This window comes from Talpa occidentalis, unplaced genomic scaffold (genome assembly GCF_014898055.3).
Source record: "Talpa occidentalis isolate TD23 unplaced genomic scaffold, MPIMG_talOcc4v2.1 talOcc4.9, whole genome shotgun sequence".
Taxonomy (NCBI): domain Eukaryota; kingdom Metazoa; phylum Chordata; class Mammalia; order Eulipotyphla; family Talpidae; genus Talpa; species Talpa occidentalis.
In genome coordinates this window covers 47,323,492-47,350,101 of record NW_023605305.1, presented here as the reverse complement: position 1 = coordinate 47,350,101, position 26,610 = coordinate 47,323,492, and the positions used below count along the sequence as shown (strand labels likewise).

Here is a 26,610-nt window from a genome sequence, read left to right as displayed (position 1 = left end):
ACTGGGAACCAAAGGAAATAACAAATGACTATTAATATTTGTTTATGAGTACAAAGGAAACATTTTCAAAATGATTCTCCTTATAGCTTAAAATACAGTTGTATTTTGTTGCAAAAAATTTAAAGGAAACATTTATTCACATATTTTCTATTCCACTTGGTTAATAATGTTAGTATCTCTTCTCAGGCTTAGTAAAGGGCATTTTGGCAGGCATTAATTTGGTTGAGAATATGTAATTATCCTTCTGTTTTGCTTTGGATATAAAGTCACTTGACTCTTAATTCTGTTTATTGTGATTAAATTTTTGGTTTTAGTTTTGGTTTTTGCATAGCATCACACACACACCCATACACACAACTAGATAACTACATGTTTTAGTTACAAATGGATTTTTGTTTCTTGACTTTAGAGAAATCAACTTTGAAATGTCCTAATAATTACTTTCCTATTAAAAAAAAAGTTCAGTCATTACTGTGATTAGAGTAGGAAAGACACAAATGTGCATACAGTTAGAGGAGAGCATGTCAGATGAACTGTGGGCCAGAAGTTTACATATCTCTTGTTTAGAGTTTATTTAGGATTTGATCCTGGAATAAGACACTTTGTTTTGGCTATTGACTATAATACCACAACTTCTACAATTTAAACTGTGTAAAAGATGAAAAGGGCATATTGTATTTTAAAAGAGCTTTTCTACAGGGCCTTCAAATATTTTGAATTTGAATATACTGTAGAAGTGAATCTTTCTGGACAGAGAAAGAGAGATGACCCACTGTTAGAAACCTCAGCAAATTCTAACTGGAGAGGTAGCTGCGCTTTCTGAGTCAAGGTGCCTAAAAGTTCTCCAACATCTGTTATTGGGAAGAAAAGATCCGTCAGTGTTCATTGCTAACTGAACAACATAGTTAAGACCTCAGTAGGAGTCAAAAACTAGGAAAATTGCTTGAATTTCTCCAGTTTTCCATTGATAACTGGATATTTAGCAGGTGCTTACTATAAGCAAAGATAATCTATGTTGTCTATATCAATGAGCATCTTCATTAGCATTGACTCCACAACATGACTCTGCTGAATATTTTATAGTCTATGCTTGAATCTACTTCTAAGTAGATGAGCTCCTAGAGTCTTTTGTTATATGCGGAAATTTCTCATGATCTGAATTTGGAAGTATTAGCCATGTCACCTTTAAAAAATAATCAAGGATCTCTGTGAACTTCAATTTTGACGTCTGTAAAATATGGATAATCATACTGACTCTATCACTAACTTAATCAAGTAAGATAGGACTTTGCACATGTTACTGGTAAGCAGCTGGTTAAAGTTGCTGCATGATGATTGTTGTTATTATTTCATTTTTGGTTCCATGGTAAAATTCTCTGGTAATTTGAAAAAATATCCATTCAGTGCCTACTGTGGATATTTACACATGTGCAACATGGGGACATAAACACGACTAAAATGGAATTGTAACTTCAAAGGAGTTTGTAGTTTATTTGGGGAGCAAGAGCAGAACCAGCTCTGTTACAAAAGAATTTGTGAGCAAGTGCCCATAGCCTTCCAAGAAGCATCTTTGCTGAGAAACTTCATCTGTGTTTAGTCTATGCCAAGCCATGGAGGGTAGAGAGTTCTCTACCAAAACCCCCTTGAGTTCAGGTTCATCCCGGTCACTAATGGTCTTTGGGTTTAGTGAAGTAGATTCTTAACTACCAATCATGAGACAGAATTCTCTTCTAGAAAGGCAGTTATTTTCTTCTGATTTAATCATTGATCTAGAATTTTCTGTTTTCTTCCTTGAGTTTAATGATCTCAACTTTTCCCTATAGTGATTTATTTTCCATAAACTTGTAGTAAATACCATTTTCAGTTTGTACCACCTCCTTTCTTTTCATGATTTTTTATATAATTATGTTTTAGTAAGGTCAATTTTTCTCTAAGATGCCCACCAGACACCAGTTTACCTTTGAGGATTTTGAACCTTTGCAGTTCAGGCTTAGGGAGTTTTGGGATCTTGTGTCTTTCACTGGATAAACCAACTAGGGAAATCTGAAGACTAGTTCAGATCAAAACACTTACCTGAAGGCAAAGCCCAATTATTTATTGATTACATGTTTGTCTCCTCTTGTTTACTTCTGGGAAAAATCATGTTCTTTTGAGTGAGGCCATTTTGTGGTATTATTTGCAAAACCTCTTAAGAATACAATGTCTTTTATATAACCGCAGAAGGGCTTAGCTTTCTGGTATTGCAAACCATACCACAAAATTTGGTAGCTTGATGGAAAAAAATAACAGAGATTTATGTGCTAGAAAGAAGTGAGTGGAACTGGAGCTGTAGATTTACAGAGAAATTTCCTGAACTTTTGATGACAATCTAACAGAATAGTGTTGATGCCTCTAGTGGTCATTTTCAAACCTGCTCGCATGATCCCTTGGACCTCTTAATGATTTGCAGGAATCATTAGTGCTGTTGGTGACTGTTTGCCTGCAGTTTGGGATTGATCATGGATAAAGTACATAGAGGGAATCTCTGTTGTCTCCCTTGAATGTCTTCATAAAGTGAAAATAATTTGATCTCTTTTTAAAAAATATTTATTTATTTATGCATACAAGAACTGGGGTACAGGCAGGAGGTGTGGGGGGTGAGAGGATTCACCAGAGACAGAGTGGGGAACAGAACAGGCAGATCGATGGAAATACACTGCTGAGGGGAGCGGCAGGCGAGTCACGAGAGGTCTGCTGTGCCATGTGGGTTGCTCCCTGGCTGGGGATCAAACTCATGCTCTAGTGGATGCGGATAGCTTCATAGGTTGCAGTCTTAACCCCTTGTGCCACCAGGGAGGCCCTAATTTGATCTTTTAAGTTGCTTTTTCTGTTAAATATACTTACTACTGTAGGGCAGGAAGACCACAGTGCAGGTTTTCTGATCCAGCAGACCGGGTAAAGGAGGAGTCAGCGTCCTCAGTGGTTTTGCAGGTTTTTATTGGGATTACCAGGTACACGGCAGGCGGGGCGCTGGGGGGCTGGTAGGCTGGCAGGCCTCCCAGCCCCCAGCAGGTCTTCACTCTGGGCTCTCCGGCCTTCTCTCGGCTTCTGCTTCCCTTGCTTCTCTCTCAGCTTCTCTTTTGGCTTCTACTGGCGTCCTCATGACGCCACCTTTCAAAGCCCAGTCTTAGCCCAGGTGAATCCCATCTACCTATGCCCACACCCTACTCCAAGCACCCACCATCAGGCATGCATTCAGGACCTCAAGGATCCATCATCTATCCTGATGGCGAGAGGGCAGAAAAACCTGACATTTTTTTCTTACCCTACAACTACCTAGGTGGATTTGTATAAGTACTTACTAAACATGTTGATGTACTTTAATTATCTTTTGATTACATCTTGACTTTAAGAATCAAGCTGCAATGAGGAGTTGTCAACTATCATTTCCCAATTTGAAGACAGGTAATAGCAAGATTCCCAGAATTCTCATTCTGAGAACAACTTAGCTCACGCAGGGAGGTGCAGCCTGAGTTACTCTTTTTGGCTTTGTTCCCTCATTTAGGAGAGGATGGTTGGCCTGCTGGGCAGGTGCAGGCATTTGGGCTTGTTGTGCTTTCCTATGTTCCTATTCTCCAGCTCCTTGGACACACCATTCTCCCTATTTGTCAGCTGTTTTGTTGCTCCTTGCAATCTATTGAGTAACTTATCTTGCTTTCTTGATCTACTCATGCCCTTTTCTTGACAACAGGACAAGTAGTTGAGAGTAAGTCTTTGGAGAAAGTGGAGGCTAAATTTTATCATTCCCAGCCATTTCATAGAGAGAAATGTAATCATCAATTAACAGTTACAAGATTTAAGACTCCTCTTCACCTGGCACATGCCCATTTGACTGAAGCTTTATTGCCAGTGCCATTCTGTTTGATGAGTGCCAATATTCTAAATATTTTGAAATCACCATTGATATGGTATATTTTTATTGGTAATATATTCTCACTATGTAAATTTTTTTAAAGATTTATTTATGCATACAAGAAATGGGGTACAGGCCAGAGGTGTGGGGATGAGAGGATTCACCAGAGACAGAGTGGGGAACAGAACAGGCAGATTGACTGAAATACACTACTGTAGGATAAGGTAAAAGTATCAGGCTTTTCTGACCTGCCACCATTAGCATAGATGACGGAACCCTGTGGTCCTGAATGCATGCCTGATGGCGGGCACCTGGAATAGGGTGTAGGCATATGTAGATGGGATTCACCTGAGCTAACACTGGGCTTTTTAAGGTCAGCATCACGGGATGCCAACATAAGCTGAGAGAGAACCAGAACCACGAGAGAGCAGAGCAGCAGAGACCATCAGAGAACACCGGAGAGCCCAGACAGAGTGAAGACTTGCTGGGGGCTTGGAGGCCTGCCAGCCTCCTGGCCCCCCAGTACCCCTGCCTGCTGTGTACCTTGTAAATCTCAATAAAAGCCTGAAAGCCACTGAGGCCTCCAGGACTCCTCCTTTACCCGGCCTGCTGGATCAGAAAACCTGCTCAGTGGCCTTCCTGCACTACCACTGCTGAGGGGAGCATTGGGCAAGTCAGGAGAGGTCTGTTGCACCATGTGGGTAGCTCCCTGCCCAGGGTTTGAACTTGTGCTCCAGAGGCTGCAGATAGCTCCACAGTGCTGTGCTTAACCCCTTGCACCACCAGGGAGGCCCTCACTATGTAAAATTTGAAGACTACATATGTAAGCCCCATTTAAAAATCTTGCTTCATTATTATACCTAATAATTATACCTAATAATATTATACCTAATTATTATACCTAATAATTCCTACTTAACTTTATAATTTCTATACTATGTTGAATGACATTTTTATTATATTCCATAGTTGGTATTAGTGTAGAGAAGTATTTTTGACTTCTAAATGAGTCATGTATTCTCGAGCTCGTTGTCAAGCTAGTTGTCAAGCTTTTATTGGTTGCAATTATTTATTGCTTCTAATCATTTCCAGATAAAAAAATTATTTTTTTATCTAATTTTTTTATCTAATTTTTGTACGCCCATTTTTTTTTTCTTAGAACACTGGCCAGGAATTACAATACTGTGATAAAGTGACAGTAATAATAGGTATTCTTGTCTCAGATCTTTAAATGCATCTATATTTTCTCTAATAAGTATAATGATTGCTAAAGTTTTTAAAATGTAAACTTTACTGTTTCCTAATTTTAGATCCCTCAAAAGTACTGTTTTCATTTCCTGTGCTGTGTAGCAAGTGCCCACATGGAGCAATGTGAACCAGCACCCACTTTATCACTTCATTTCTGTAGGTGAGAAGTCAGAGCAGATTCACCTGGGTTTTCTGCTCAGGCAACTGAAGTCATGGTGAAGAGCCATGGGGCTCCAAACTGGAGGCTCTCAGTAAGAATCCTCTTCAAAGCTGATTCAAATTTTTTGCAGAATCCAGTTCCATGCAGCTGTAGCTCTAAGGTGCCCTTTCCTGGCAGACTGTCAAATGGGGATTTCTCTCTGCTTCTAGAGGTAGTCTACCTTCTTTCTCACGCGGGGTCCCTTCATTGACAAACTAGAAACTGCACTGACTCTTCCTGCTTGGGATAGCTCTGGTTACCAGCTGGAGAAAGTGCTCAGCTTTGGAGGAGGTCATGTCTTTAGAGTAGACCCACCTGGATAAGGGCAGCTGTGCCATATAATATAATCATGGGCACTATCTCATTTTCAGAGGTTCCAGGTGTGAGACTGGGTTATTGTTAGGGGATTATTTTAGAAATTTTGCTTACCACATACCCAGCCTACCTATTTCACAAATCCCTGAGGTTGCTCCTATTTTTCCACTTCATAAACAATGAGATGGGCATCCTGTGGATTTTTGCATACTGTTCCTGTTTACTTAGAATCAATTCATAGATATGGAATTGATAGTTTCAAGGGGAACTCCTTTATGAAGACTTACAATGTATTTTGAAAAATTGCCCTACAGGAAGATTGAACTTTCATGTCCTGTCCCCACTCCCACCCCAGTCTCACTTTTTTAAAAATTATTATTTGATATATTTTACATTTTTCATTTTTGTACAATGTATGCATTTTCATCTTGGTTATAGTACCCATAAAATTTCCACCATCCATTCACCTATGAACTATCACCATGGTCTCTTCTGCTCTTCCCATCCTTGTTTTGGTCCTTCTCCCTTCTCCCCCACTCCACCCCCCAGTATGTCTCTGGTTTATAGTTGCCTGTTGATTCTGATTTTTACTTTATTATATATATTTATTTTTTTATCTTCCTGATCCCTTATTTTCCTCTATATTCCTGCTATAAGTGAGAGACCTTCCAGTATTTTTATTTTTCTTTCTGGCTTATTTCACCAGTTTCACTTTTTAAAACACTTTTAAATTATGGAATAAGATCTTTAGAGAGTGAGTGCCAGATGGTCAGTACCTTGGAGTAGTGGAAGTAGGAGAAATAGTTTAGTAGAAATATGAATAAAGCTTCATGTAAATGAAAATTATAAAGAAGTGTCTGAGCTTGACAACAGGTTATGGTGGAAAGGGGAACATAAAAAGCAAGTGAAAGTATCTCTGGTCTAACCAGAAACTAGGGAATCTGAGCATTAGAATTATACATAGCTTTCAGGTAGATCATAAAGTTCAAGCTAGAAAAGAACTTATATTTTTGTGTGTGAGGATTACTAATATTATAAGATAATTTTGTCTGTTATTTTTTGTGTCAATGGCATAATATTTTAAGCTAGTTTATATAATAAGTAGATACTTATATAATAAGTAGATACTACTAGTTTATATAATAAATAAATACTACTATAATAAGTAGTATCTACTATCTACCATTTAGTGCTCTAAATGGTAACTTGTAGATTAATGAGATTTTAAAAGCTGCTAACTGCAACTGTCTTCATTCTGTTGTTTAAAGAAGAGATCCAGAGGGGTTTTCATGTAATCTGGTAAGTGATTAGTTCAATTGTTGACTTGATACACTCCTAACTCTTAGGAACTGTATACAGAGCATATATGTCCAATCCAGGAAAAATCATTAATACCAGATTTATGAAAAGAAAAGGAACTGAGATGAGGTTGTAACTGACAGACTACAACAGAGTGTGGTCTGCTTAGTCTTGATGTTGCCTTTGGATAGCCAGTGTAGTAGGTTAGTGAGTATAGACATCAGTTCACTAAAAGAGAATGACATAACTTGAGGAGGACACACGTTCAAGGCTAAGGTCCTTCTCCATCCCCATTCTTGTCACCTTCAACCTATCCCCTTGCCAGACACTCAGACCACCACACATGTCTTTATGACTTAGTGTGACCCAGAATTTATCAAAAATTTTGCTCCATCTGGTGCCAACAAAATGAAGAAGAGGATAAATATGTTATTTACATATACTTAGACATATATTTATATATACATATATTACTGGACTTTTATTCTTGACATGAATCCAGTACCAGAAAACCTTAATTATAAGGACAACTATAATAAGTATGGAAATGTTCATAAGCACATACTAGCTATAATTTTTAAGGAACATAATATGTTCCTAAATGAGGCACAATAGCAAGTGTTTAAATACATCATTTTATAATCTTATTTATTTGTAAGATTATTCCTATTTTTCTGATGAGGAAACTAAAGCACAGAGAGCTTAATTAACTTGTCTAAGGTCACATTGCTTACAAGTTATAGATTCATGTTTTAAACCCAGAACTATACTCTAAATCTATATTTAATAACCATCAAACAAGCAAACATACCTGCTTTTAAAAACTTTAAAAGTAATTTTAATATACTGAATAGTTGCAGAAATATTTTGGAAAGTTCCATATACTTCACACCCAGCTACATCTAATGTTAACATCTCTCTTTACTGTAGAACAATTTTTTTAAAACTAAGAAAACCAGATCAGAACAATGTAATTAATTTGAATTTTTTTTTTTTTTGGAGCATTGCTTTTTCTACTTATGTCTGCTCCAGAGTCCAATCCAAGATCCAGCATTACACTGTCAGGACAACATTTAATGTCATGTTTTCATTAATCTCTGTCATAGTTTCTTAATCTTTACTTTTCTTTTATGACCTTGACATTTTTGGAGAACTCTTGTCCTTATTTTTTATGATTATCTTCAATTTAATTTTGTTCTGATAGTGAACAGCTATTCTTAACCATTAGGTCTCTTAAATATTATGTTCATATTTTCTAGGTGAATATAATATGTTTTATGTAATTTTTATTTGTCTATTTGTTCTGATGGACTGTATCACTTTCAGCCTTGGAATTCTGAAAAACAAAGTTTTACTTGAGCAGCAACATTCCTCCCACTGTTTCATGTAGAACTGTTAGAAAGACTTCTGTAGCCAGAATCTCTACTTTCTTCTCCCCATCTCCCAAACAATGCCCTCGCTACTCCATGGAGTGAGGTCTGTGGGGACTTGTTTTGATTGTGCTTAGACCCTCAGCTATGAGTGTCTGGTTCTTTCACTCTCTGTCTGGTTCAAGTTCCTTAAGGCCACTCACTTGAACAGGAATCACAGCACTAACTTTTATCTATTCAGACAAGGAATCAATTTATATTCTTTATCATAAGACTTCTATAATAGAGGGTGAAGAATTCTAAGTTAGAGTTGTATTTGGCCTTCTTTGTATCTTTAGCAAAACCACTGTTTTTGCTGGCCATCTAAACAGAAAAGCAAGAAAATAAGAAAGCATTCCTGTTCAGAGCTTCAAGCAACTTGGCAAGTGTCATGTCCCATGTATGTAATAGGAAAGTTTGTTTGCTCTAATTTCTTCCTCCCTCCTTAAAATCCTTTAATGACTCAATATACCTACTGAATAATGGCTAATTACTCAGTCATCTGGAGAAGACCTATCTAGGATACCTCTAGATTTCTTTTCTGTGCTCTATCATGGCTTTGATTATAGTACTTATCTAGCTGCATCTATTGTTATTATTTTAAATGAAGGGTGAAGATCCCTTCGTTAGAGAAGAGAGGCTTAACAATCTTGATATTTACAAATGCTTAGTACTGATTTATAGATGAGGTTTATACATGCTTATAGAATGAGTCAATATATGTGTAGTCTACCCTTTCATCATGAGGGTAAGCAGAAATGTAAAGACATTTAAAGTGCTAATTTAATGATCAATGGAAAAAAAGAAAGGCATTTGATTCTACTCTGCATACGATTTTTTTGCTCCTGTCTCTGTCAAGACAAAATGACTAGAATTTATCTCTTAGTTACTGAACAATGTCTTACCACAAGGAGCTTGGGAATCGCTGTGTGATTTTAGATGCTACACATCTCATCTAGTCCTAGTTCTGATCCTAAGTAGTTGTTGGGCAAATCACTTATCTCCTTGATCTCGGTTATTTTCTTCTCTGTGAAATGAACACATTATACTCCACGATTTTTAAGGTCCTTTTCAATTCTAATCTTTTACACCTTTGTATAATAAACTGTTTGCCTTATGTCATTCACAGGGGAATTGTAATAACTTCATTCAAAACTCTGTAGAGTTTCTCAAAGTTCACTTTGAACAAATGCAAAAAAATTTTTTTAGTGGTAGTTATACATCAGTTAACCACCATGACTTAATTGAAAAATTCAACTCCAAATGCTTCTTTTATTTTTATTTTTAAATATTTTAAAAAGATTTATTTATACAAGAGCTAGGGTACAGGCCAGGGGGATGGGAGGGTGAGGGGATTCACTAGAGACAGCAGGGAACAGGACAGGCAGACTGACTGAAAGACACTGCTGAGGAGAGAGGTCTGCTGCGCCATGTGGGTTTCTCCCTGGCCAGCAGGGAATCGAACCCGTGCTGCAGAGGCTGCGGACGGCTTCATAGCACTGTGCTCAACCTGCCGCACCACCGGGGAGGCCCTCCACATGCTTCTTAATGGCATGAAAATGGTACCCTAATTCCCAGTCCTAACACACAAGATCAATATCAGGATGCCTAAACTGAAGCAGTCCAGGGGTATTGTAGTGCCTCCAGACTTACTTAGTCTGACATGCCCAAAGATGTAACAAGAGACCTGCAGTGAGATTCTGATGCTAACTTCCCAGAGTTACTACAGATTTCATAGATTAAGGGCATAGCTCCCTGCAGGACTGTTCTTGTCTTGTGTCAGACACTAGCTGACAACTTGGGGATTGACAGGTCACCTGAGTTTCTGACCAACTGGCTACAAAGTCAGGAGTTCCTACTACCTTCTCATGTACAATATTTCTCTAGATTTGATTCATAGAACTCAAAAAGGTCTTATATTTATTATAATAGTTTCATTGTAAGGATACAAATTAGCTTAGCAAAAGAAGAGACCCAATGGATAAGATCTGGGAGGGTAACAATTGCGTAGCTTCCATGTCTTCAGGATGTATCATCCTTCCAGTACATCAGTGTGTATCACCTAACAAGGAAGCTCATCCAACTGGGTACCCACAGTTTTTATTGGCTTCATTATAGGCATGATTGATTGAATCATTGACAATTTAAATCTCTAGAAGGCCAGGCTGTTATCATGTGGCCCAAAGTTCTAGTATTGCAGCTGGAAGGGTGATATTTTCAACATATTTAGTCTCATTCTGAAATCATCTAGGGACCAGCATATTGAGGACACACTCAGGAAATTCCAAGGGCTTAGAAGATTCCTCTTTGGACCCAGGGAAATGACCAGCCAATTTTTTTTTATTATACCACAGGATCTAAAAGCATTACTTTTGTTGCTTAAAAATCTTAGAAATTGTTCCAATTCAATAATTAGAAATTGCAAGCAGTCTTTCATATGATTCCAATATGCTTATTAATAATTTTTCACATGATGATGGCACCACAGAGAACTGTAGTTGATTTTGTCTTGTTATTGAGACTTATTTTTACTAGTTTGACTATATACCTAAAACAAAAACTAACACACAAACACAAAAGTCAGATCTTCCTCATACTACAAGACCTAGACACAATTTAAGTTATTATTACTTTTTTAATCAGAACACAAAAAAATTAATGATATCCTATTCGGTAACCAAAAATTGAAGACAATCAATACCTTTTACTCTGGGAGGCTGTTCATCATAGAGTTGATAAAATAACAAGTCTAATGCCACACTCAGAGCTGAGGAAGGAGGGGTCTTCCTGAACCTTCTGATAGGATTGATGCTTTCTGGAGATAGTTTTAAATGAGATGACCAAATCCTGCTGGCATGTCTGGTGTTCCTTCCTGTTGTTTGGTATCATTTGTCAGCAAGGCATGATTGTAATATGTGGAGTAAGTTGACAGAGTAGAAGTAGCCTATATATCCCTCAGAAAGAATATCACCTGTAATAACTGTATATGCTCCATTGCAAAATTTTTGTTTTTATTTAAAAGTTTGGATATTTGCAATTTTTTAAAAAACAGCAGGAATCTTCATTTAAAAGTTTAAATGGCATAAAGGCAGTAAGTTTTCATATTGCAGTAAAGTTGTTTGATTTTTAGACAATGATTGATGGTCTCTCAGTCTTAACTGTATCTTATGCTAATAAAATAATTTATTATAATTTTTATTATTATGCTAATGCATCAGTAAATGACAGCATTTCTGAGGTTTTTGGGAAGTAAAGATTAATGGAATATAAAAATGTCATAGTATCTGTATCCACAAAATTATGTCAAAGTAATACATCAGTGACATGCTTATGTTAAACTTGTGAGACTCCAGCTTACTACTTCAAATAAACTAGTTTCTTAGCAAAAATAAATAAATAAAATAAATTTTAAAATCTCAAAACTCCATAACCCATTAAATCTGTCTTTTATTGGATATTGGATGTAACAGTATCATAAACTTGACGAATGTTGCTATTCATTTATTTATGATGATGATGCAGCCATTGAAGCAAATTGGGAGTTTTGTACATTGCAGAATTAACAGTTAGGTACTTAGACTGTGTTCAGCACAATGTAAGATAAGAATCATGGTTTGTGGTTTCTATGGACCTTAAAATTTCTCCTCATTCATTCATTCATTCATTCCTTCATTGGGTATTTTATTGACAATTATATGCCAATTACCGAGCATGGCAATAGGGATAAAGCAGTCCATAAAACAGTCATTTTGTTGATGGAGCTAATAGTTTAATGGATTTATGGCCTATCCTTTGTTGAAAGAATGGATAATATATAAAATATAATGAGAAAGAACCACATGGATTACAGCAATTGTACTAGTTGTTTCATGGAGGAAATGGTTTTGGAACTAAGCTTAGTGTTTTATATTTTGGGCCATAAGATAAGACATTGAAATTGTTGAAAATTTCATGGGAAGGGTGAAACTTATCAGAGATTTAAGCCAGTAGGCTGTTATGTAGCGAATACTAGAATATACATTCACTTATGACTAAAGAAGATAATTTTCAGTTTATTTATATACTCTGAAGAAAAATATATAAAACTCCAGAGAAATAAGTTCAGAAAGTAGACAAAACCTTAATAATAAGCACGTTCTCTTATTTTTGTGACCAAAAAAAACCAATTGACACAGTGCCACTTGAAATGGAGTAATTTTAAATTGAGTAGATAATCTACAAGATCTGATTTTTTTTCCTTACCAGAGGCAAATGTTGATTTAATTTTGAGCTATATTCATATTATGCTTTGGAGATAAATATACTGATTGTAATTCTGACCCAGACCCTTTCCTAGGATATATTCTGTATGTCACAATTTATTTATCCATAAGGAGCATGTAAAAATATTTACCCTTAAAATTGCTGAAAGCTTTTCTTTGCATTTGCCCTGTGGGGTTAGGTTGGCTTTTTCAATGACTGATGGTTTTTCTCTTAAAAATCAGGACTATCTTTTATCTTTAAGGGACACTCATTTCATTAAACGTTGACCTCACTTCCTATTAAGTAATAAATTATAAAAAATTTAGAGAACACTTCAGAAAATCTTTCCAAGCCACCATAATAATAAAACAAATTTGCCTGTTGGAAATTTCTCTTTGAAAAAAACAATGTGTTTTAGGGTTGATATGTTATTGAAACACCTTACTGCTACAAGCTGCTTTTGCTATTAAAACAGTGTTGCCATGGTATAAGGTAATAGTCAAGCATCATTCTTTTGCATGTAGTGATCCAGTTTTCCCAGCATCATTTATTGAACAAACTTTCTTTGCTTCATTGCATATTCTTTGTTCCTTTCTCGAAGATTAGTTGACTGTAAATTTGTGGGTTTATTTCTGGATTTTCTATTTGGTTCCATTGGTCTGTGGGTCTGTTCTTGTTCCAATACCATGTAGTTTTGATTATTATGGCTTTGTAGTATAGTTTGAAATCTGGGAGTGTGATGCCTCCATTCCCTTCTTTTTTTTTCAGGAGAGCTTTGGCTGTTTGGGATTTGTAGTGCAAATGCAAATGGCTGACAGGCATATAAAAAAATGTTCAGCATCACTTGTAATCAGGGAAATGCAAATCAAAACTACAATGAGATACCATCTTACACCAGTGAGAATGGCACATAGTAAAAAAAACTAGCTACAACAAGTGTTCGTAAGGATATGGAGAAAAAGGAACTCTTCTGCAAACTGGTCCAACTACTATGCAAAGCTGTGTGGAGATTTCTCAACCTGCTAAAGATGGAGCTTCCATGTGATCCAGCAATTCCACTCCTAGGTATTTACCCAAAGGACACACAAAAAAACATTAATTCAAAAGGGCACCTGCATCCCTATGTTTATAGCAGCACTGTTTACAATAGCTAAGCTATGGAAACAACCCAAATGCCCAAAAACAGATGACTGGATCAAGAAGATATGGTACATATACACAGTGGAATATTACTCAGCAATCAAAAAAGATAAACTCGTGCAATTTGCAGCAACATGGGTGGAGCTGTAAGGGATCATACTCAGCGAAATAAGCCAGAAAGAAAAAGAAAAATGACAGATGGTCTCACTCATAGCAGGAATTTAGAAAACCTAAATAAGGGACCAGGAAAAAGATTATAATAAAGTGAAAATCAAAATCAACAAACAACTATAAACCAGAGGCACACTATGGGAGGTGGGGTGAGAAGGGAGTAGGATCAAAACAAGGCGGGTGGGAATTGTATGGGGACTATAACCAATATGAAAATGCATAAATTGTGCAAAAATAAAAAAATGATGTAAAAAATATATAAAATAAAAAAGTAAAAAAAAAAAACAATAAAAATAAAAGTGTTGCCAGCTGCTAAACGAAGTAGAAGTGGTCTTTGTTCCTGAAACAGTGGTTTCCAACTGTTTGTTTTTAATTCGTAAATGAATTGCTAATACTTTAGTTATGACATTTTAGATAAACATCTTTTGATTAGGATGAAAATGATTGTATCTGTCATTGCCAATGTTTAAAGCATAACCAGTATTTTGTTAGCCTAACTGTGGGTTTTGAGATACCTAATCATAGTTAGAAAGTAACAGAGGTTACAGTTTCAAAAGCATAGTTGAAAGTAAAATGCCTCAAATCACGTTTATAATGGGACAGGACATATAATAAACAAATATACATATTTTCATGCATATATTTTCTTCTAAGATCTACAAATTTTGCCTACTGATTTTTTATTTTCACCAATGCCAAAGAACAGAAATGATGGAGTAAGGAGAGCCATCAGTTGGGTAGAAAAACAATAAAAAACAAGATTCCAAAGGACATCTGTAGACCAGTTAAAAGTCAAAAGAGTTAGGGCCTCCCCTGGTGATGCATTGGTTAAGCCTGGGCTGCGAGGCTGCCTGCAGCCTCTGCAGCGCCGGTTCCGCCGGTTCCTTCCACGGCCGCCAGCGAGGGTCCCACAAAAAAAAAAAAAAAAAAAAAAAGGTCAAAAGGGTTAGGAAAAAGAGACCGTGAAAATGAAAATCATGTCACCCCTCATGGGCGACATATGAACAGGGGGAAAATGTGGAGCATTGACTTACTCTGTTCCTTTACATTTATTAGTTAAAATTTAACAATATTTCCTTTCAGAAACAGATAGAGCTCTTCTACTTTTTCATCTTTCTGACAACCATCCTTCTGCAGGACACCTCAGTGGTCACAAGTCATCTGATGTATCTGTCAGTTGCATCTGTCCTGATGGACACAAGCGATTTGGAGCAGTCCATTTGTTATTAGAGGGTCTTGATTTTAAAAGAAAAAGATACTAGTGAAAGCATATTAATAGAAATACTGGGGGAAGAATACCAAGTCAGCTAGAAATACTAGACATAGCAGACATAAATAAAAGCCTAGAGAATTGTGAGACAAAATTACGTCAAGGAGGCCATTATATGAATCATTACTACTTCTTTTTAAAAAACACATTTAGTTGGGTGATCTTGGATAAGTTATATCATTCTCTGTGTCTCATCTCCTTCATTTTAATATAAGGATAATAGTGATTTCCACAGACTTGTTAACAAGATTAAATATAGTTGTAGAAATAAAGTATTGAAATGGTGTCTGAAACATAATAATTACTCACTGAATGTTAGCTGCTATTTTCTTTGTATCATCTAGCTGATAAATACAATATGTCACCACTGATATTTTTATATGGAATAGTTGAGTAAAAGATCACAGGCTTTGAAGCCAGATAAACTTGGATTTAAATTCTGCCTCTACCTCTTATCAGCAGTGTAAAATTGGGCAAACAAATGTCTCTGTGATTTAGGTTCGTTATCTGCAGTGTCAGAAAAATAGTGACTATCTCTGAGAGTTTTGTGAGGATGAAATGAGTTAAAATATATAAAGTGCCAACATGACTTTCCCTTCCCTCTTGCCCCTTCCTTGACACATGGGAATAAAGGAATTCCTTAATTCACACTGGGCCTGAGCCACGCCAGGGGATGGGTCCCCCCGCACTGCTCCTGGGGCTGGAAATGTTGGATACTGACAGGAATATTCAGTGGCCAGCAGTAGATAGGCCAAAGCTTCTCTAAAGTTAAATCAAACTAATTAATTAGTATGTTTGATTTAACAACTGTTGAATTCACAAATAATTGGCAAAAATCTTTTAGCAAAATTAACTTCTTTTTAAGAGAGGAGTTTCTGTGGTCGTACCTTGTAGGTACACCTACCTGCATTTCTCAGATCCCTGTCCAGGTGAACTTTCCATGTCTGTGTCTCTCTTCTTCACCTTCCCAGTGATTCTCAATTTTGACCAGACTATGACCCTTCCCTAAGGAATTATAGACTTCTGGGCTGATGTTTCATTTCTCACCTTAAACAAACAAGCAGACAAACAAACACTCAATCTGTACTAGTATTCTTTAACCTTAGGTAAATAGGCACCTTTGAATTATTTGATAGGTACAATAAAAGGGTTGAAATGAAATAAATGAATAAATAAATAAGTTGCATCTGGAAGACCAGTTTTAGGGGTCACCTCTGCCTTACCATTCTTGGCTTGTCTCAGAGGCAGGGTGTATGTATCTGTTAATCTCAAGGGGGGAAACAAAAGTCTTCAGTCATTTTTAGAACTGGAGCAGGGTCTGAATTCTATGCTGCTTTCTCCTTCCAACCCTGTCATTGCCCTGACGCAGATGGAAATGTTGACCAGAAGAGTGGCAGGGCAGGGCCGGACCAGGAAGGGTTCTACTTAGGAGGTTGCAACAAATTCCAGGGACTGCTATAAGGTCTCTGCTCCTTCAGGCTAAGACCTCTCTAAGTGTCTTCCACTTTTTCAGAAACTTTCTCTAATCTTCTGGACCAAGATAAGTAAGAAGATTGACCAAATATTATAAGCTGCAGGGTCAGGAGGCAGTTTGGTATAGTAATTAGAAATCAGACCCTAGGCAGGCTTCTTTTTAGGCCCTGACACCAAGGGGCAGGTCCCTTATCTTGTTCAACCATAGATTCCTTATCTGTAAAATGTAGATAACAATACATCTGTCATAGCATTATTATGAGGATTATTTGGTTTAGCATGTAAGACGAGCTTTTCTAGCACAGGTAAATAATCTATTCTGTTTTATTCCATGAGAAATTTCATAAGAAGAAATCATAATTAAATGTATGATTAAGTATAATTCTGGAATTTACTGTTGTTTTAAATTGTGAAAAGCCACTGGGGTCCTGACACTGGCTAACAGATATACAGACTTAGGGTAAGGGATGATGGAGTAACCGCAATAAAATTATAATGAGTATGAGCTGTTATCTGTAATAAAGTAGCCTGACAGAGTCATTAATTTCAGTGACCTTAACAGTTGATGCAATTGTATTTTGTTGCCCAAATGGAGGAGATTTTATTTCATCATCTATCATTTTTGCTCCTTGCAGTTGACAATGAACAAAAACTCTCCTTCCCTTATTCTTTTTTTGGCGTTGTTATGTTTGTCTCATCTTAGTGTTGAATGTTCATAAGTATCATTTTAATTGATTTTTTCCATAGAAAATACAAACACTTCGTTTTGTCCTCTCTTCAGTTTGAATTCTAATCATTAGCAAAGATGAGTCATAGTGTGCCAAGTTCTAAAGGAAGATATTTGGAAAATAACTTGTAATGTTCCTTTAGTTTCATGTGCCAGTTGCTCTTGGACATGAGCTGAAAGGCTGTGTTTGTGAGGAGAACCTGTACACAACTCTCTGTAATCAAGTTTGTGTGTACCAGCCAGAAAAGAACACTTTGAAGGCTTATGAAGTGACTGTTGACAGAATCCAGGGAAAATGGCAGACATTCTTTGTTATCCCAGCACTCACAGTTCTGCTCGTCTAAATTTTTCTGCTAGTCTTAAATTTTTCTGGAAGTTCTGTAGCACATCACTACTTATACATAGTTGTGCACATTTCAGCTAATTATTTGGGGGACAAAGCACACATTACTAAAAAATGTAGTATCTAGTTAAAAAAAATTAGTAAGTTAGAGAGAACCTAAAGTAGAAAATAAAAATCCTTGCAGTTCTATTGTCTATAGTTAATCAGTGAAAACACTGAAATATCTTTTTTCTATGAGCAAAATTACATGTTAATTTTTTTTGCAAAATTAGGATTGCTTAGTCAATACAGTTTGATAACTTGAATTTTAAAAAGTTAATGGATAAAGAAGATGTGATATATGTATACAATGGAATACTATTCAGCTATAAAAAATGATGAAATCCTGCCATGTGAAGCAATGTGGATGGACCTACTAGAGGTTATTATACTTAGTGAAATAAGTCAGATGGAGAAAGACAACACTGTATGATTTAATTCATATGTAGTATATATGAAAAAACAAATGGTTGAAATAAGTAAAGCTAAACTCTTAGACTATAAGGCCAATTAGTGGTCATTAGAAGGGAAGCAGCTGGGGGTGGGTGGTGGTGGCAGCTAGTAAATTGGGTAAAAGTGAACAATTGTATGGTGAAGGATAGAATTGGACATTCAGTGGTTAACTTAATGTTGTATATTCACATGGTGATTTTAAATAATGCATATCTGAAGCTTATATCATGTTATAATACAGTGTTACTTCAATAAAAATTTTAAATAAAAATTAACAATCACAAACACTAATGCTTGCATATTTTTCCGTTACATTAAATTGTTATAATTGATCCTTTGTTGAAAACTTAAATTGTCTTGGATTTTCAACAATATATTAGTATCAATAATATATTAATGATCTTTCTCTAATATTACTATCCCACTTACATCTCTATTGATAGCTAAGGGATTAGTATTTCTCCCCAGGTAGGCTTTAAAGTAACTTGTCAACCAGTCTAGAAGTCGAAAGATAGACAGTGAGAGTGCCTGGTCCTTGCCTGGTATTTGGAGAGAAACCTGGGCACTGGTTTCCCTCTGCAGAGAACTCAGCGTCTTTTCACAGCAGGGGTCACACCACTGTTTTCAGAGAAAGAGGAAAGTTAGAGAAGTGCAATCCATGTTATTCAGGCACTTTCATTTTGCATTATCTCTAAACTGGACTCAGATGTTCTATACAGTTATACTGAGCATCTTTGTTTCCAGCTATACAGAGCAGTGTCTCAAGTGGGCTTTGAGAGTCTCAGAAACACACCTGGTAATTGATGAGACATGTGTTCAATTAATATATTCATGAGGTAGGAGAAATTTATTCGTTCATCTTTGTCATATTCCTGCCGACCCCAAAACACAGCAATTAGACTGTTTCATGTGGGCAGACACATGTCTGTTTCATTTGTCACTGAGTTCTCAGCATCTAGTACCTTACCTAGCATATAGCAGATAATAAATACTTGGTGAGTAAAGAAAAAATATGAAGTGGAAATACCTCAGTTCAGCTGCCATTTGGGTCTTTGCCCTGCTTTCTTCATTCAGGAATTGGGCCCATATAGATTTGTTTATTCAATCCTGTTGAGTGACTGAGGAGGCAGTGATGAGTCTGTGTCAGACTCAGGTACTATAGTGTGGAGACTGTAATTTTCTGTGTTGAAATTTGGTCAGCCTTATCAGGAACAGAACCTTTAGGTCTACAGTTTGATATATTATTCCCCTAGAAAGTGAACCTTGGAATCTTTCACTAGTTCATGCTCTTGCATTCACACTCAAAATTTAAGCCTCAAAAATAGAGCAATGTAATGGATGATCAGATGCTTCTCGGATGACTACTTGCTGTGCTTCTAGAAATAGCTTCAAGGAATAAAAAAAAATATATAAATTTTATTCATTCCAGTACTTATTGAGTATTATTCTAGGCATCCACATTATACTGGGTATTAGAAATAAGAAGAAAAAGAAGAGGTACTCATATATATGCAGATAAATGCATAATTATCATGCAGCGTGGTTGTGATATAATGGGGTCAGGACAGGCTGCTGCGGGAACATAGAGGAGGGGGCACTTGCTCATTCATCCCAGTTAATATGGAGGAAGTTTCTTGGAGATGAGTCCACCTTTTGCATAAGTTTTGAAGCATGATAGGAGTTTATCTGGCAGAGAAAGGGGGAGTAGTTCAAAACAGGGTTATACAAACTAAAGTTCAAAAGGGCATGGTGAATCTGGGTGAGAGCTTCACAATGGTTGGAAAATAAGATATTTGTAAGAGAGATGAGCTTGATGGGAGATGAGGTCAGAAGTAGACTCCAGATGCTAAGGAGTCTGTACTTTGTTGTATAGACAATGCAGATTTTGATAAGGGACATTTGTCTGTCAGCCATTAGGATCATTAGATTAAGACATTTACTTCTGGTAAGGGTTTAATTAAGAAGATCAAGAAGACTGGATTTTCTTTTCATTTGGGTTTGTTAATCCTGTCTTAATCATGGTGGTGTAATGGCCCAAGCCTTTCTTAAGTTTTCAGTTTCATCTTTGTTCATTTATTTCACATTTGCTTTTATATCTAAGGTGTTTTCAGAGACACATTATTTGTCTGTTCTGCAACTGTTTACTTGAAGGTAAAGCTGGGCCAAGTGATTAGATCAGTTCTAACATGTAGCTGGGACAATTTATGAACTTATTCCCCCAAATCAACTTTAACATCATAAATGGTTGGTCAGATATGGACACATAAGATAAAAATTCACAGTTATTGTTAAGTCTCAATGGTAGGAAAGAGGGCATCTCATTTCTCAAAGGCCTTAGTTTTGGATTTTTTTTTTTTAAAGGGAAGTTAAGGTTAGTGTGAAAGGCAAAGAAAACAGAATATGAAAGAGAAGACATATCGTTATAAGTCAAATATATACCAAGTCAAAAATTCTAAAAGTAATATTCTAGACTATCACCAGGCATGTGAAATTCAGTATCAGATGCTTTAAATTCATTAAAAAATCCTTCTTATTTATAGCTTATCTATATACTTCAGCCCAGAATTAAGAAAAAGTCACTTTTTATCCCCCTTTGGGTCTGTATACATTTGGCTCACCATTTAAATTATCATTTTATAGTTCTGATGTCAGTTTGAATTCAAAGTTTCAGGTAGATGTATCAGAATTTCTGCTATGTTAATTTCTTTTTTTGTCATTATTTTGCAAAATAGCATCATTTTGTGAAAAGTGAGATAAATACCATGTAGCATTGTTAACAACCATAGGGTCAAGAAAATTTCTGTATCAGCTGATTCTCTGTTTTGTTTGTTTTGCAGGTGACAATGGCCAACATTGGAATAAATGGAAACCAATCCCTGGAGACCTGTGAAACAACACTTTTTGCACTCCGAATGGCAACCTGGAATCAAATCTTAGATCCCTGGGTATATATTCTTCTGCGGAAGGCTGTCCTTAAGAATCTGTACAAACTTGCCAGGCGCTGTTGTGGAGTACATATCATTAGCTTACATGTTTGGGAGCTGAGTTCCATTAAAAAATCCTTAAAAGTTGCTGCTATTTCTGAATCACCAGTTGCAGAGAAAGTAAATCAGCAAGCTCCTAGTTTAATAGGACAGTAAGTCAGCATAGATCTAGAACAAAATTGAGAAAAATGTTGGCAATATTTCAGTTAATTGGATAAATATATAAAGCCTAACTGGAAAAGTCAGGTAGTATGGAGGAACTTTTGTCAGAGTCAGCTTTTGAAATTTGTTAAATTACAGCATCATTGTGAATTTTCACTTGTTTTTTTCAACTGAAGGTAATACAATGAAACAATGCCTTGGGAGTCAAACTGAAAATAATTTTAGGCTTGTGTTGGTCATGCTTTTGGAATGGGTGAGTCTGTTGAATCCAAAAGCATTTATTTGATCTATTTGCTAAAGTATATTATAGTGCTACCTGCACAGTGGAATGGCTGTTTTGGGGTAACTGCTCTACAGCTATTTCTTGCAGACTAGCCTTAATAAAATAGAGGAGTGCACTCATTTTTTGATTGGGTCTAATTTAACCCTCATTATGTCACCACAATTAATATACAAATGGTCACGTCACATGAGTTTCACTGTGGCTTCTTTTAATGACCTTCGCATTTACCAGAATTGGCTGTCAGGTTGCCTGAGCTGGCTAGCCTCTTTAGATTGACCTCATCTTTGTGATATTTGACAAACATGACTGCTTACATTTATTTTTATAAAGGTCAATTGTTTTTTGAAGGTTTTTTTTTTTTTTTTGGTAAGTCATAGATTTGCACAGGTTTCAAATAATCCTTTTATGCTTTGAAAATTCTAATGTACAATAAATAATTTTCAGAGAAACAATGGTTCTATGTCAGCACATGTACAGGCAACTTGCATTGTGGCAGTTCCAGAGAAATGACCATGGATAATGCAAAGAGCTGAAACCCTAGCAGTAGGTACAAAGAGCATGGGCAGACTTTTTACCTTGAGCCACAATTTCTATGTCTGAGAAAAAGAGAAAAGCAACATATACAATATTCAAAACTATCTACAGCTAGTGTGTCTCTGTTTTCTATTTATCTGGCATCTTCTAAAGTTTGTGCTATTCATGTCAAGGGGAAGGTGGACAATTAGGGATTTGGGAATCATTAAAATGTTTAAGCGATCAAGGAATAATAATCTCTCTTGATTTCCCAATAATACTTTAGACCTTTTCTTTGATTATTTGTATAATTCAACCCAAAGCATTTTAGTAATCATTCAATGTCTTATATCCATCAGTTTATAGGATAGGTAGTTTTGCTATCTATATGCACTTCTATAAAAGAGTTCTTTGCCGTCATTAACTGGTATCCATTGTAAAGTTAATCTTCCTGTGCTAATGATTTCAGATTCTTTAGGAACCTGTGTAGTTCAAATAAGCTTAAATTATTACATTCACAAATTTTTGGTTTTGACAGGTAATTTACATTGGAAATGATTGTTAGCTTTAGTGAATTTTGGAAAATTCTCATGAATAAGTGAAAATATATTAGCTTCACTGAAGATTTAAAAACAACTATTTCCCAGTGAATTTAAAGAAAGGAAATATACATACATACACACACTAGTACATGATATTGTTGATTTAAGACCTATAAATGATTAAGCACCCACATTTACACTATTGTCATATGTATTGTCCATAGTAGGTGATAAACACTCACCAAGCTGAATTACAGGCAAAAATTCCATGGTGTAAAAAGAGCTTGGGAACCTCCCTGGTGGTGCTGGCGGTTGAGCGCTGCACAGTGAAGCTGCCCGCAGTCTCTGTAGCACAGGTTCGATCCCTGCTGGCCAGCGAGAATCCCATATGGCGAAGCAGACCTCTCCTGTCTCACCTGCTGCTCCCCTCAGCAGTGTATTTTGTCAGTCTGCCTGTTCTGCTCCCCGCTCTGTCTCTGGTAAATCCTCTCACCTTCCCTGCGCATCTGGTTCTTGTATAAATAAAATAAATCTTTAAAAAAAAAAAGAGCTTGGAATTACAGTTTTTTTGTATTTTTAATTTAAACTGACAATTATATATTGGTTATTGTAGATCTATAAATAAAATGTATAAAATGTGTGTACACACATATAGTCAAGTATCTGCTTAAAAAAGTCATTATAGTCTGTCATTGATGGTACAATATTTAAATGTCTTTGTGTATTTTAAGAGCAGCTAAAGCCCAGAACAACTTTTAAATGACTTAGAAGAGATATCCCGCTCTTTCCGCTTCCTCCCACCACAACTATGTCAGAGTATTGGTGTCCTGTGAACTGAGGTACAAAGAATCCAAGGTAGATTCTATTTTTTTCATGCTGGATAGGATGCTGCAGCCACCATTTCCATGTATATCGTCTGGGGAGAGGTGTGGAGAAACTTTCACATAGTTTCTTCTATGTGAAATGAAGATTTCATTGAGACCTTCTGGCAGAAATGTTTCATCATTGCCTTGAGGAGACCTGGCCATGTGTGTCTGCACTGAGGAGATAATGTGACATGACTGTGTGTGGGGAAGTGTGAACATGCAAGGTTTTGGGGAGTGTCAGGGAGGTCACTGCATATATCAGAAGGGTTATTTGTATGAACTAAGCATAGATTTATGGCCACTAAATTGGTTTTTCAATATTAAATGCAAGAGGTAGACACCAAAAAATTGAAAATAAATTCACAAAAGAATACACATTTTCTATTGTTTTAGAATTCCATCTAAGGAAATGAAGTGAGCATGTTTTGATTTCTGTTATGTAGATTTTGGTGTAGTCTGGTAATTTATTGTATAGTGAGTAATAGTGTAGAGCAAAAATTTTCATATAAATATTCAAAGTAGAAGTTTTTTTTTTTGTTCAGATTACTGAAAACATAGAGTGCAAATAGTGCTCAACAAATTTACCAATTTTGAACTTTCAAGTTCAACTTAAAGTTTATAATTAGACCACTAGAGTAACTGGACCTCCCTTCTCATTAGGGAAATGGTATCTAAGCAACTTAACAATTTATTTGACCATAATATATATGGGGGGGATTCTACTATATTATTCTGGGCAAATGACTTGAAATGCCAGACTTTTTCTGATGTTAGTGAATTTTTTTAGAAAAATGATGTCAATATATAACAATACATAGATGGATTTTTATGATTATGAATATAAAAATAAATAATGTCAACTCATAATTAGCTTTGGGCGCATTGTCAAACATCAGATGTTTTACTTATGGATTTAATTCTGTGGTAGAAATATCCTTAAAGGTAGATAGTTGCTTCTAATTACTCTATTGCTAAAGAGAAAATACTTAAAAGTTAGCACTTTCGTGCACATGCATACACATCTATCTTATATAATAGTCTTGTTTGCTCACTTTCAGACTTAAAAACCTGCTTTAGTTTTGTGTCTAACCTGAGTTTAGAACCCAGTTAAGAGCATAGGGTGAACTTTTTGTGAAACTTGTTAACTTCACCTGTATCGCCATCATTGTTCTAAATTAATAAATTGTCTATGGTTAAAATATAAAGAGTGGGAATGAATTTTCTTACTTCATCTGGGTGTGAGAATGTTTTACTACCTTTCAATAATTTTGGAGTTCAAATTGTTACTGATATAGTCTAACAGTAGATGAAATGTGTTATGTGAATAAGTGTATTTTGTGCTTGTTATTCTTGTTCAGATTGTACCAGAGATTAAATAGTGGTATGTATATTTTGTTGCTTGCATCATGTAATTTTAGTGCTTGGCTAGCTTAAAACCTCAAACAAATGATTTTTGTAATAAACTTGAAACAGTGTTTATCAAAGTGTTTTTTTTTTTAAGGAAGAGTGTTTTTTTAAAAAAACTTAGAACTCTTGAAAGTTAAAGTATAATTTTCCCTCTTATTAGATGAGAAGCATTTCAACTTATTTTCTCTCATTACCTTTTGGATCCCTTTACTACCCACTGTGACATCTGCTTTTTTTATTTCTTCTGTGCCTCACCTTACCTAGGCAGGTCATAATTTGGATGGGAATCTGTTCATTTCTAAGACAGTGGCCCAGCTGTGTCAGTCAAGTGACCTGAGGTATGTCTGTGATAATAAACAACTCCCAAGTCTCAGTGTGAGAAACCCACAAAGATTTGTATCTCATCTATGGCTTCTGTCCACTTAGAAGGAGAACTTTTCTCATTATTATCGTTTAAACCTCAGATGACAAAATCGCCACCATCTTGTAAGTTACTTTTTCCCATGGTAGAGAGGAAACAATAAAAGTGGTCAAACATGCACTGGCTCTTTGAACTTCCACCTGGAAATAATACATATACTTTATTCACATTTCTGGGTAAAACAAGTTATATGGGGGAAGAGATAGGTGACATGCTGTGATATGACCAGGAGCAGGATTAAAAACAATATCTGGGTGGGCAGCACTAATGATTTCTATATCAGGTTAATTATTTGCATCTTTGCCTTCTTTAGATAATTCAAACTGGAACTGTGCTTTTTTTTTTAAAATTTGAAACATGGGGTGAAAATATTTTAGATTCATTCCTCTAAATATCTTGTAATCTTTAAAATTAAGGGAGAATGAATACCACATATATATTGTGATATTTGCAATTTGTAGACATTTTAGATGATCAAAAATTTAGAATAAAAAGTGAAAAACTTGATTCTTAAAAGTGCAGGGAAAAGACATTTCTGTACCATGTCTAAGCATTGTTTAATTGCATCATTACCTGAAATGATTGCTTTCTGACAAATGAGGATGTTCGAAATATATTTTTGCCTTTAAGTTTAAATTTTCTCATGACAGAACATGTTTACCTTGATATACTGTCATATTGAATTCTATCAAACTGTCAGAAAACCCAAAGTGTGTAGCAGCACGGAGCAAGATTCGACCACATTTCCTCTTCTCCAAGTGAGAACGGTCACTTCATTTCAAACTCAAATAAGACAGTATTTGAAGGAACCCAAAACATAGACAAAACTAAATCTTAGTCATCTTCATAGGTAATTTCATATATGCCACACATTTAGTTCAAATTAGCTATATGGAGTTACTGCAAAGAATTTTTGGCAGAGTTATCTTTCTGCCCTGAAAAAATATCAATCAAAAACAATATGATAAGCAATTAGAAGAAAGGTTTTTATGCCACCCAAAGTTTTATATTTGCCAAAGCATTTTTTTAGTTAACAATATAGTTTATGAATGAATAATGAACATACATGTTTATGGTATTCATAAGAGAGACAATTATTTACATCTAAAGGAACTGTATTTTGGATGTGAAGGCTATTTTACATGTCCACTTGTAAGAGCATATAAACTCAGTCTTATAGTTTCATTTTTAGCTCACTTGAATTTTTTTCAA

General features: G+C 35.8%; 1 protein-coding gene across 2 annotated transcripts in view; it reads left to right on the top strand.

The window, feature by feature from the left end:
- Positions 1 to 24,393, top strand: part of PTGFR (prostaglandin F receptor) — a 264,047-nt gene extending 239,654 nt beyond the window's left edge. For both annotated transcript variants that reach the window (XM_054691270.1, XM_037498805.2), the window contains exon 3: positions 21,058 to 24,393. In XM_054691270.1, the coding sequence (XP_054547245.1) occupies positions 21,058 to 21,360 (303 nt within the window). In that variant the 3' untranslated portion in view covers positions 21,361 to 24,393. The remainder of the gene's footprint in view (positions 1 to 21,057) is intronic.
- The last annotated feature ends 2,217 nt before the right edge of the window (positions 24,394 to 26,610 follow it).